Here is a 13,753-nt window from a genome sequence, read left to right on the forward strand (position 1 = left end):
AGTTTATTTTGAAATGACCCTGCTCACCACAATTAAAACATATGAAATTTTGTGTTGTCTCAAGGCCTCTAGTGGCAGCTTCTCCTATTAAGGTCATCTCAGGTGAATGAGGTCTAACATCAACTGTTATATTCCAAACTTTTTTTTTTTTTTTTTTTAATTTTTGAGACAGGGTTTCTCTGTGTAGCTCTGGCTATCCTGGAACTCACTCTGTAGACCAGGCTGGCCTTGAACTCAGAAATCCACCTGCCTCTGCTTCCTGAGTGCTGGGATTAAAGAAAGGCATGTCCCACCACTGCTTGGCTTATTCCAAACTTTTAAAAAATTACTTATTTATTTTATGTATGTGAGTTACACTGTAGCTCTCTTCAGACACACCAGAAGAGGGCATCAGATCCTTTTAAAGATGGTTGTGAGCCATCATGTGGTTGTTGGGAATTGAACTCAAGACCTCTGGAAGAGCAGTCAGTATTCTTAACTGCTGAGCCATCTCTCCAGCCCTGTTCCAAACTTCTTGAATGTATGTACTGCATCTCACATGGCAAAAAGACCAGTAAACGTTAAAAAAATATTTATTCACTTTACATCCCAATATCAGTCCCCATCTCCTCCCAGTACCTTCTCACACAGATCCTTCCCCATTTCTCTTTCCCCTTTTTCTCTGAGAACAGGGAGCCCTCTCTGGGTATCACTTCCCTCCCTGGCACATCAAGTTACTGCAGGACTAGTTTCATCCTCTCTGACTAAGGTCAGACAAGGCAGTCCAGTTAGGGGACATCCGCAGAGTTGGGTCCCCTGACCTTTATTGTCTGGCCGACAGCTCCCCCTGCCTTCCCAAGAAGTTCTGAGATCATCAGGATCATCCAGCCAACAACAGGGAAAACGAAATGCCTAAAGGGCAGCGTAAAAACATAACAAGATCCAGGGCAGTGCTAAAGCCCAGCTATCCTGCTACAGCAAGCCCTGGATACCCAAATGAAACAGAGGCACAGAAGATAATCTTAAATCCAATCTTATAAAGATGACAGAAACCTTTAAAGAGGAAATGAATAAATCCCTTAAAGAAATCAGGGAAACAGTTAGAGGCATTAAAAGATTAAGCAGGTTGGAGAGATGGCTCAATGGTTAAGAGCACTGACTGCTCTTCCAAAGGTCCTGAGTTCAAATTGTGGCTCACAATCATCTGTAATGGAATCTGATGCCCTCTTCTGGTGTGTCTGAAGACAGTGACAGGACAGTGTATTCATATACATAAAATAAATAAATATCTCTTTTCAAAAAAAAAAAGATTAAGCAAATAAATATAATGAAATACAGGAAAATACAAACAAGTGAAGGATATGAATAACACTCTCTGAGACCTGAAAATGGAAATAGCAGCAATAAAGAAAACAGAAACTGAGGCAATCCTGGAAATGGAAAACCTAGGAAAGAGAACAGGAACTACAGACACAAGAATCACCAACAGAATACCAGAAATTGAATACAGAATCTCAGGCATAGAAGATATGATAGAAGAACTCGATACATCAGACAAAATGAAAAATCTAAAACGTTCATGACACAAAACATCTAGGGAATTTGGGACACTATGAAAAGATCAAACCAAAGAATAATAGGAATTGAAGGAGAAGATTCTGAGAGCAAAGGCCTAGAAAACGTTTTCATCACCATCATTGAAGACTGAGATCCCTGTAAATGTACAAGAGAGTAACAGGATGCCAGTAAACTTTTAATGGGTGTGAGTTAGGGAGGGCTTTGTCTTCCTTCAGGGACACACTTCCAATATCCCCTTAAAACATTTTCTTGATGCTGGTTGGTGATGGGGAACACTTTTAATCCTAGCACTTATGAGGCATAGTCTGGTAGACTTCTGTGAGTTCCAGGCCCTCCTCCTTCACAGAATGAGTTCCAGGGCAGCAAGAGCTGCACAGAGAAACCCTTTCTTGAAAAAATAGGGAGAAAGAAAAAGAAAACGGGAAAAATTTGAGACAAGCATTTCCTTTCTCCAATGTTACAATCCATCAATCTCTGATAGAAGTAGATCATGAACAAACTAAATCCCCCACATAGAGATGATATTTTATATTAGGTGGCCTACTAAATTATAATTTGGCAGATTAAGTACTCACTCATAGGGTAGGACACAGAAAACAGGAAACAAATAAGTTAACTGAGAAGGAAACTATATTACAATGTATTTTTTCCCATACCTTGTTTATGTCAAAGTCACTAAAAAAATGGAAATAAAAGCATGGGCTCCTAGGGCATTCTTGGGCAGAAATAAGAATGGACTTCAAAAGAGGAGTCACACATATATTAAGAAAAAGCAGGCATGGAGAGTAGCAGTGCAGGGCAGGGCATGATGTGAGGTGTTGAGACCCAGCTTTGCCTCTGTCTGCAGCCTTCAGCTTTCATGGCTGCTCACTGGTGGCATCTCTGGAGCATCCAGCAATCTCTTCCTTTGGTTTGCTTTGGATGTGTGCTTTCCCATGGTTGGCTCTTTAGGCTGTTGCATATTCACCAGAGCCTTCACAATGTGGAGGGTAAAAAACAACAACAAGAACAACAAAAACAAAAACAAAACAAATAACCAATGTGGAGGGTTAGGACCTCTGTTAATACCTGGATATCTTTTGGAGGCACATGACTACCAAAATATGCATACTTTCTGATAATATTCATTTTCTGGTATTATATTAGAGGCACTTTGTAAATGGGAAGACCACAATATTGAAGGACATTAAAAAGGTCTAGAAGACGTAGAAGGTAATTTTCATGTGCAAGAGGATATACTCATGTACCTCTGAGGAAATTGTAGTATACCCTGCAGTTTTAAGGAAAAGCTACGGTGAAATAAGGCCAGCTTTGTGATGCTTTGTTTGTTTGTTTGTTTGTTTTTGTTTTTTGCTGGCTGTCCTGGAACTCACTCTCTAGACCAGGCTGGCCTTGAACTTAGAAATCTGCCTGCCTCTGCCTCCCAAGTGCTGGGATTAAAGGCGTGCACCACCACTGCTTGGCGTGATGCTTATTAAATTCTCATAATGCCACATAACCCAATGCCAGGTACCTGATCCATGTTTTGAGGGCATTTTTTTCTAAGAAACAACACAAGAAAAGAATGCCTTAACAGATGTCACATGAGAGCCATGTTGTACCATTGTCCGTCCATTTGGGTTCATACCATTCAATTATTGTAAAAGGCATAAACATTGTTGAGTGTGTGCCTTAGTTACGGTTCTATTGCTATGAAAAAACACCATGACCATGGCAAGTCTTATAAAGAAATCTATTTAGTTGGGGCTGGATTACATTGTCAGAGGTTCAGTCCATTATCATCATGGTAGGAGCATAGCAGTGAGCAGGCAGACAAGGTGTTGAAGGAGCCAATAGTTCTACATCTTGATCTGATTGTACCCAGTACAGGACAGGCTGTCTTCCCTAGGTAGCTACGAGGAGGCGGTCTCCCACAGTGGATGGAGCTTGACCATAGGAGCCTCAACATCCACCCCACTAAGTGCCACACATCTTCCAACAAGGCCACACCTACCCCAACATTGACACATCTGAGTCGTGCCAATCCCCATGGGCCAAGCACATTCAAACCACCACATTCCATTTCCTGGCCCTACATCCTTGTTTAAACACACAAGTCTATAGGGGCCATCATAGCCACAATGTAAAAGTCCCCACAGTATATCATAGTCTCAACAATGTTTAAAAGTCCAAAGTTCAGAGGCTCTTCTGAGACCTATGCAATCTCTTAACTGTAATCACCTGAAAAAAAATCTCAATCATAATGGAAATCGTGTATTTTCAACATCACAGGATGCACATGACCAGTCCAAAATTATAGTGAGGAAATACTGGACCAAAGCTAGACCAGAAATCAGCTGGGGAAACGCCGAACTCTGCATTTCCATGTCTAATCTCTTAACTCCTTTCAGCTTTGGTGACTAAAACACAATTCTTTCTCTTGGCTGGCTCCACTTCCTATTAGCAGCTTTCCTTGGCAGGTATTCTATGGCTCTGGCATCTCTAATATAGTCTCCGAGGCAACTTCAACTTCACACCTTCTTGTTCCAATGTTGGGGATCCACACACGTTATCTTCTGGGCTCCTCCAAAGGGCTTGGGTCATATCTCCAGCTCTGCCCTCTGTAGCACTCTGTGCTGTTCTTGGTGATCATCCCTTGGTTTTGGGCTCTCCAGTAGGCTCTGGTCTTGTGCTCCAACTAGGCTCCACCAATAGCCTCTCATAGGCAGACCAAGAGATCAGGAATGTAAAGGGTAGATGAAAAATAAAAATACATCCCCACCCCTAGGTAATCTAATGGTTGGATTATAAAGGGAAGGGCTGCTGTGGGAAGCAGGGCTGTAGAAGTTCAGGGTAGGGTTGGGGCATGCCAGCCAACTCTGTAAGCAGTAGGGACTGAGGGATGCAGGGAGAAGTTGGCAGACAGCCTCTGCGCTGATAAAGTACCTACCTCAGTTTTTTATCCCTGGTTGTAGGACCTAACATTCTGTGCCCAGGAGGAAGAAGGGGAAATACCTTACTGTGTGAAGGAGAAGTGCAGGAATGACTTTGCAATCCAGGCACAAATTCAGCTGCAGTGCCAATCTCCACAGGTCTGGGAAAGTTCTGTCCCTGCAAACCTCTGTGCAGCGTCCCTGTAAGGCCCTCTTGTCTGTAGGGTGTTAGCGCCTGTCACACAGGCCTCATTAACCAATCAGAACCTGGATTTGGACTGCCAGTCAGAACTGAGGCGGGAACTTCCGCCACCATGCTGCAGGTTTGACTGTGAGTCTTAGGGAAGCTCTTGTGGTTCTGTGTGCTGCTTTTTCAACTGCTGCTAGGAGCTGTGAGGAGAGCGGGCGAGCTGGGAATCCGCACCATGGTGAGCGGGGCCGCCGTCCCCACGCGGGGAGGATCCGCGGGAGCCCGTGTGGGTTATCCCGGGGTGCGGGAACCGGCGGCGAGACGCGGGGCCCGGTGTGATTCCCTTTGTTCCCCCTGAGGTCCCCGCATCTCCCAGGCGGAGGCGGGACCTCTGATTGATTTAGTTCTCCTCTCTGCGCCTGCGTACAACTTGGGATGCCGGACCTGCTGTCCGCAAAGTGCAAAGCACCATTCAGTGCACGCGCATGCGCGGGTTTCACGGTCAGGGCAGCCAGATTTTCTGACTTGCAGAGCTCTAGTTTCTCTAGAGTCTTCTAGAAGTTCGTCACTTGGCATTTGCCATTCATGTGTGGGCTCCATCTGCAGTGAATTCTGCGCAGGTGTAAAGTCTGTGCTATTAACACATTTGCATGCAGATGCCACCGTGGTCCAATCACATGTATAAGACCAGACTTACTGGGTTACCTACATTAACTGTGTTTCTGTTTCTGAGTGCTCTCTCGTGTTTTGTTGGCCTCTTTCTTTCTCAAACAGCACAGTCTTTATAGCAGTGTAGGGTAATTTAGAAGTCAGACAGTGTCACTGTGCTGTTTATTCAGTCTTGTGTGCTCATGTTTTCATTCATGCTGACCTTTTGTCATCGGGTTTCTGTCGTTTATTGCAGAAATCGTTAGACTCTTTAGTGGACGTTTGTTGAATCCATAGCTCAGATTGTGTCCGCAATAATACTGAGACTTCTTGTCTACAATCTTGCAATTTCTCTCCTTTGATTGAATTCGTTGATTTTTTTTTTTTTTTATTATACATTTATAGTTTTGGCAACCGATATTTGTTCCACTTCTGTGTATTTCTGGCCATTTTATCCATGGTGACATATAAGAGATATGGGGATCTGTACTTTTAATTTACTACATTTGTTTCTTGTACACAAGTGTTTTGCTTTCTTGTATTTGTGTTTATCACTTGGGTGTTTGGTGTCCATAGAAGACCAAAGAGGCCATTAGATGTCGCCACCAGGATCTAGGAATAATTCTTTGCCACCATGTTAGTGCTGGGAACCAAACCCAGCTCTTCCACTAGAGCAGAGGTCTTAGTTGCTGAGCCATCTCTTCTGTCTTAAACTTGACAGACTTGAAAATTTTGCATGTGAGTGTGCCCATTTCACAGGCTGAAAACTGAGGGTTAATGTGATTGAGGTTTGTTAAAAGTCTTGTGTTTGGGAGTTGGGAGATGTCTCAGAGGTACTGTTTGAGACGGTCTGTTTGACACAAGCTAGAGTCAGACTGGCCTGTGGGCAAATGTATAGGGTATTCTCCTGATTAATGATTGATAGAATAGTGCCTACCCCACTGTGTTTGGTGCCACCATGGCCACCAGTCAAGATCATTTGTACTTTTGTGGCTAGGAATAATTGCTGAGGACCAGCCTCATCTGTTGTTTCGGGGTTCTTGAGAATGGAAAGATTGGACCAGTGTGAAGTCAAGAGTCTCAGGCAATGATGCAGGCTCAAGCTGACAGGTGACTCATAGTTGTTCAGAAGCTGAGCTCAGAGACAGCTTTCGGGTTTGTCTTTTCTTTTTTTCTCTGAGTTCATCTCAGGCTTTTATTGGCTACACACTTCCTTGTTATGCAGTAATACATAATCCAAAGCCTCTTCATTATTTTTCTCAAGCACATTAGTTTTTCTGAAAAACCTCATGTAACTCTGCCACCAGAAAGCATGATGCACACCCAAAGACACAGTTTAGTGTCTGCTAAAGCAAGTTTTACATTAACCTTTACTTCTCAGAAAAATCTACACATCACAGGTCATCTGGGCATGAACATAGGGTTATAGCATTAGCATGAAAACAGAATGGTGCCTAAACAGGTCAGGATAATGTTAATATTTTTAACTTGTCTAAAACTTGCAAGATCTCTTTATTAAGCTCATCTGTATATCTATTTCTACAGTACTTTCCAAACTTTTCTTCATAAATATTCATTCCTCTTGTAACTTCCCCTAGGGCTCCTTCACAAGCCCAAATCCTATCTCTTAAAACTTGTACCCTAATTTCCTTAGGCAAATGATGCCAGGGGATCAAATCAGTATGTTCCTATCTTTCCAGGAAGGTCAGCTCACTAATCCAATAGATCCAGCTATTACTTCCTCTATCTTGTCCCTTGTATTTTCTATGGACAGCCCTGTCCCTAGGCCCAGTGTTCCTTTTCCTTGGGGTCTTCAATTCTCTTAATGACTAAAACTTAAGGATTCTCAAAAAACATTTCCTGCTTCAAATATTTCCTGGTACAACTTTATCATCATGAGTTGGCTAAAATTTCCCAGAGAATAGTTAGGCAGTCAGCTTCCACATCCAAAACTCCTTGTCCCATTATGCCTGGGCTGGCTGCTTGAATGGCCAGGGCCAGAGCAGTTTGTTCCTAATAGACAGCAGAGCCATTTCCTTCTCTAGTAATGCCCTCTATCCCTTTCCCAATTTTTTTTTACTAAAGTTGTATTTGAGTGCTGTTACCCAGATGCAGATCCAGGGCTGTGAGTTAGCTGACCTCAACATCTACGTCATCTATGAACTGCTGGAGGTCATGAAGGGGCCATTGTTGCAGATCCAAAGCTGTAGGATCTCCATGACACAGAGATCTGGTGAATATCCAATATTGATAGTGTAGCAGACGGACGCCTCAAACAAGACCAGTTGTAATGAACATTTGCAGGTAAATTGTGTGGACAAGAGTATATGACTCAGATGACTTCCAGAGCCCAGTATTCTTTCTACTATAGCAAGAACACAAACTTCCATGTGACTGGCTTCTTGATTTTCTGATTTTCTTTGAGAGTAAGTAGCTAAAGTCTTCTAAATTCTGCTCCAGTACTAATTGACTACAAACAACAGTAGCAAAAACATGTCCTCACATATATGTTCTTGGTTAGTGTAGAAAGACTCTACTGTGACTTATCTAATCACATGGCTAAAACTCAGGACAGGTGCTCTCCTGGGTCAGGTGCAGCATGGAGGGTTATTTGATTAAAAAACAAAGAAACAACAACAACAACAAATCAGACAGGCAGAGAGGGTCCATGAAGTCATGAAAGATGGGCGAGCCCTACACAAGGGAAGAAGCAGCACATTTTGCATAGTCCCTTCATCATCCAGAGACCAGAGAATGTCCTGGCTTACATGGAATAATCAGTCTCTAACTAATATTCATCTTTTCTTCACCTGAGCTTGCAGAAAATCCTCTCAATATATTCATACATGTAACTGAAATATAGTATGAAGATTTTAATCCATGGAGACTTCTTTTCTCTTTGTGCATATTCAGAAGACTACTCCTTCTTCATCTGTGTCCCATTGCTACATCTCATCCCATTCAAATCCTATTTATTACTTGCTTCTCTGACTGCCCTTCTTCAGTGCAGGCATGAAGTTTACAGTTCATGAGGCTGATGGCTCGTGACCACATGCCCCTCCTTTTAGATTCACAGGCACAGTATGGGAAGTTGATTTCACAAATCCTTAACATTTTGAGGTATATGACCATCTTCCTTTGTTCATATACCTTTTGTAACTGGTAAGATTTTTCCTCTTCTCTGCTTTAATGTAACCTTTCTTCACATTGCCATCTGTAGAACTGTTGTTTTCACTCTAACAGTGACTGTTGTTCCATCCAGTAACACTACTCTCAGCTCTACATCAGACATACCATTGTAGTCATCAGATTTGGCAGGAATTCCTGCATGATGTCTCTCTCACCAGTGACTTGGATTGAACACACCTATTCTAGATATTCTTCCACTCCTGACCCCGAATGTCAGGTATCTAATTGTTCTGATAATGAGAATGGCCACTTTCCTGGAAGTCAAGAAAATGTAAAGTTGGCAAACTCTCTTTTTAGATTTTGGTGCAATATGGCAAACTCCTGGTACCACTTAGAACATAGCTGCCTCCCTGTCATGTAAACTTTGTATACCATAAATATCTCACCATTCTGTTCCACATGTTTGTATAGGGGACTAAAATGGGCACTGCTTGCTTTTCTGTATAATCATAAAATGATTGTTCCAAGGAATGGTCACTGGGTTATCAGCCTCAGGAAGAGGTACAGACAACACTGTCAAGACCAATTCCTCCTTGCCTGTGCAAATCAGGTCCACTACCTGCTTGTGTGTCACCCCTTCAACATCCATGCCATTCCCTTCCTCTAGTCCAGAATCTTACACATTGTTTGATTCAGGAAAGCGTGTGGGAAAGACGGTGATGAACTTCAGGATGTGGTCCCCTTGCACACATAAGCCTGGTCAGCTGCTCCCACTCCCCCGGCAGCATGGCACCCACATGCACTTACTCTTGGCACCAAGCACGTATATTGACCTTTACTCACATCTTGAGCTTTGAACTTTTGCATAAGGTCTTATTTTTTAAGCAAATGGCATGCATTCCTGACCTTAATACTGAGTCTCCACAATCATCGGCCTGTAGTTGTTTAACATTCTCCCTATCTTTATGTATGTTTTTGCTTTTAAAAAAATGTGTATGAGTCTTTTGCATATACACATATGTGTGCATGCAAACACATGTACACAAATACATAAATGTGTACTACTTGTGTGCCTGGTGTTTACTAAAGTCAGAAGAGAACATTGGATTCTGTTGACCTGGAGTTATGAATGGTTGGGAGCCTCCACATGAGTGTTGGGGACTGACGTCCCCACTTAATCCTGTGTTGACCCATTTTTCCTCTCTATGTTCCTTTTGTTGCTGTTGGTTTTGGTTTTGATTTTGGATTAATATAATTTGCTAATATTTTTGAGACCTCTTTGATCTGTCAGTAACTTATTACAAATGTATTCCTATGTAGAAATATTATATCCCCCCCTATGGTTTAAACTGGGGCACTCCAGTTTTCTGACAAACTAGTCTTATACTGGAGTAAATTTTAATTTGTTGGAGGAATGTCAAGTAAGCTCTTGTGTGCTTTCTATCCTTTATTTGTTTTTTTGAGACAGAGTCTCACTGTGTGCCTCTGACTATCATGGAAATAGTATGCAAAGTAGGCTGACGTAGCCATCACTGAATTCACCCGTCTCTGCCTCCTGAGGTCTGACATTAAAGGTGTGCATCACCACGTTCATCTTGTGCATCCTTTCTTGAAGTTAGGGACTTTGATACAATTTTGCTACTGTATACTCAATAGCACTGATCTGTTTGAGTGTCTCTCTGTATCGTCTGTTAGTAGTCATCTCTCTTGCAATGCTGTGTGGAATTCAGTGGGCCCAGAAATGAGAGATGTGATCCTCCTTTTCTGTTTCCTTCTAAAAACACTTGGAGACTTCATTTGAATGTCTGTTATATGGAATAAATGTGTGGAGCACCCAGAATTATGTAAATATATTCTCAGTGAATGTATATTTACAATGCAGTCTCACCATGTCTATTATGTACATGTGTGGGATATTTTAGGCTGTGGTGACCTATGAGGATGTGCATGTGAACTTCTCTCATGAAGAGTGGGCTTTGCTGGATTCTTCCCAGAAGAGTCTCTACAGAGATGTGATGCTGGAGACATGCAGGAACCTCATGGCTATAGGTAAGATGTAAAGAAGAGGACAATGTTTCTTGGTTATTTCTCTTGTGACAGAGGAAGACTGTGGTGACTATAAATACTCAGACATGGTTCTCATGTTCACCAGAGATACTAACTTAAAATTTGCACAGTATCAAATAATACATCATAAATTTTGTGGTACTGTATTTTAGGGTACAGATTGGAAGACCACAATATTGAAGAACACTGTCAAAGTTCTAGAAGACCTGGGAGGTAATTTTCATGTGCAAGCTAATACAGATGCATCACTGTAGACATTTTAATGTACCTTGAAGTTTTAATGAAAATCAATAGTGTGAATAAACACAGCTTTAAGTATCCTGATGATTAGTGAATTCTCAAAAGACTATGTACTTGGATTTCAGGTTGCTGGCCAGTGTTTGCAAGGCATTCCTTTAAGGAAAAGGAGAAATAATATCTTAGCCAGGCAGTGGTGGCACATGCCTTTAAATCCCTGCACTTGAGAGGCAGTGGCAGGTGGATTTCTGATTTCGAGGCCAGCCTGGTCTACAGAGTAAGTTCTGGGCTACACAGAGAAAACCTGTCTCTAAAAAACAAAAAAGGAGAGAGAGAGAGAATATTTTAATATATGACACCATTTTAGTCAGGAGAGCTGTGTTGTAGAACTGTAAGTCTGTTTAGTTTCATCGTATTTGAGTATCACAAAAAACATTGATTAGGGGACCAGTGTATGTCTTTTTAATAACCAAATAGCTCATAATAGCTAGTGCTACTCATACACTTCTAGTGACTTTCCAAAGTTTAGTGAGAGGGAATAGCTTATGGGAGGCAAGAAGGTTGTTGTCACTGGAGAAGCATTAGCCCCTATAGCACATATCTATGGGAAGCAGTTCATATGTGTGGATGCAGTGTGGAAAGCTTTTGTTATTTCTTCTTTAATAGGTACAACATTTGTAATTGTGGATACAAGCCCTGTGAGAATGAAGACCATGGAAAGAAGCAATGTACCTTTGCATGTAACAGTTTTCTTCAAACGTATGAAAGAATCTGCAATGAAGAGAAAGCCTATGAATGTAATCAATACAGTAAAGCCTTTGTAAATTTCCATAGTCTTCCACAACATGCAAAAAATCATCCTAGAGAACAACCGTATGCATGTAATCACTGTGGTAAAGCCTATGTGAGTCCCAGTTCTCAGATCCACAAAAGAAGTCATGTTGGAGAGAAACCTTATGAATGTTCGAAGTGTGATAAAGCCTCTGAAAATGACAATTATCTTCAAAATCGTGAAAAACATCATACTCTTGAGAAACTCTTTGAGTGTAGTCAATGTGGAAAAGCCTTTGCAAGTCGCAGTTATCTTCCAATACACAGAAGAATTCATACTGGAGAGAAACCGTATGAATGTACTCAATGCGGTAAAGCGTTTACAAGTCGCAGTTATCTCAAAATTCACAAAAGCGTTCATACTGGAGAGAAACCGTATGAATGTAATCAGTGCAGTAAAGCCTTTGCAAATTTCTATAGTCTTCGGCAACATGAAAAATACCATACTAGAGAAAAACCTTATGAGTGTAGTCACTGTAGTAAAGCCTTTCCAAGTCCCAGTTCTCTTCAAGTACATGAAAGAACTCATACAGGAGAGAAACCCTATAATTGCAATGAATGTGGTAAAGCATTTATAAGTCACAGTTCTCTTCAGATACACAAAAGAGTTCATACTGGAGAGAAACCATATGAATGTACTCTATGTGGAAAAGCCTTTGTAAATCGAAGTTATCTTGAAGTACACAAAAGAATTCACACTGGAGAGAAACCCTATGAATGTAGTCAATGCAGTAAAGCCTTTGCAAATTTCCGTAGTCTTCGACAACATGAAAAAAATCACACTAGAGAAAAACCCTATGAGTGTAGTCAGTGCAGTAAAGCCTTTGTAAGTCCTTGTCATCTTCAGATTCACCAAAGAACCCATACAGGAGAGAAACCCTACGATTGCAGTGACTGTGGAAAAGCCTTTACACGGCTCAGTAATCTGCAGGTACACAAAAGAACTCACACGGGACAGAAACCCTATTGTTGCAGTCAGTGTGGGAAAGCCTTCCCGTGTTTCAGTAATCTCCAAATCCATGAAAGAACGCACACTGGAGAGAAGCCCTATGCATGCAATCAGTGTGGTAAAGCCTTCGCAAGTCGTGCTAGTCTTCAATACCATGAAAAACATCACACTGGAGAGAAGCCCTATGGATGTAGTCAGTGTGGTAAAGCCTTTGTAAGTCCCAGTCATCTTCAAATACACCAAAGAACTCACACGGGTGAGAAACCCTATGAATGTAGTCAGTGTGGGAAAGCCTTTGCACGTCGCAGTAATCTTCAAATCCATGAAAGAAGTCACACTGGAGAGAAACCCTATGACTGTAATCAGTGTGGAAAAGCCTTCGCAAGTCGTGCTAGTCTTCAATACCATGAAAAACATCACACTGGAGAGAAACCCTATGGATGTAGTCAATGTGGTAAAGGCTTTGCACTTCGCAGTCTTCTTCAAGTACATGAAAGAACGCACACTGGAGAGAAGCCACATCAGTGCACTCAGTGTGGTAAAGCCTTTGTAAGTCGTAGTTACCTTCAGGTACACAAAAGAGCTCATGCAGGAGAAAAACGGTATGAATGTATTCAATGTGGAAAAGCCTTTGTATATCTCACTAGTCTTTGTAGTCACAAAAAATTCTGTGCCGGAGAGAAATCCTATGGCAGTGCTTGATACAAAGATGAATGGCATGGTGAGTAACAGAAGGGAACAGACCTGCTTCTGGACCTATGCACTGTAATCTTGTAGCACATTGTTTACTCTCCTGAGAGTTAGTAGTTACATCCCTATCAGGGCTGGATATATGTCCATCCCAGGCCATGTAGGTGGCCATTCTTCTAGAGTCAGTTATGTAAAGTTTTTACTTTTACATTTAATTTAAATACATTAATGTTTTATGATTCTCCTTCAATAAAGTGCTTAAAGTTACAGTTTTATCTATATTACCAAATCCTCCATCAAGAATGAATGAAGCACTGCTGGTAACCTTTTCTGGCATCCAGGTAACTGAGGAAGGCAGTGGGGTATGGCATCAGCGATTGGGGCCCAGAGTTGCTGACTTTTGGCAACTTTTTTTTTGTTTTTTTTGTTTTGTTTTTTGAGACAGGGTTTCTCTGTATAGTCCTGGCTGTCTTGGAACTCACTTTGTAGACCAGGCTGGCCTCGAACTCAGAAATCCGCCTGCCTCTGCCTCCCGAGTGCTGG

At 41.7% G+C, this 13,753-nt stretch overlaps 1 protein-coding gene across 2 annotated transcripts; it reads left to right on the top strand.

Moving 5' to 3' along the window:
* The first annotated feature begins 4,798 nt into the window (after positions 1–4,798).
* LOC110302716 (zinc finger protein 431-like) lies at positions 4,799–13,678 on the top strand. 2 transcript variants are annotated; one of them, XM_029482999.1, is made up of 4 exons: positions 4,799–4,897; positions 10,359–10,485; positions 10,656–10,716; positions 11,407–13,678. In XM_029482999.1, exons 1-4 carry the CDS (start codon positions 4,895–4,897, stop codon positions 13,220–13,222), a joined length of 2,007 nt encoding a protein of 668 aa, XP_029338859.1. In that variant the 5' UTR covers positions 4,799–4,894; the 3' UTR covers positions 13,223–13,678. The 2 variants fall into 2 exon arrangements, with proteins under 2 accessions (XP_029338859.1, XP_029338860.1); XM_029483000.1 differs by lacking the exons at positions 4,799–4,897; positions 10,656–10,716 and having other exon boundaries at positions 10,373–10,485.
* Positions 13,679–13,753: the final 75 nt, after the last annotated feature.

The sequence above is a fragment of the Mus caroli genome, chromosome 10 (assembly GCF_900094665.2).
Source record: "Mus caroli chromosome 10, CAROLI_EIJ_v1.1, whole genome shotgun sequence".
NCBI lineage: Eukaryota > Metazoa > Chordata > Mammalia > Rodentia > Muridae > Mus > Mus caroli.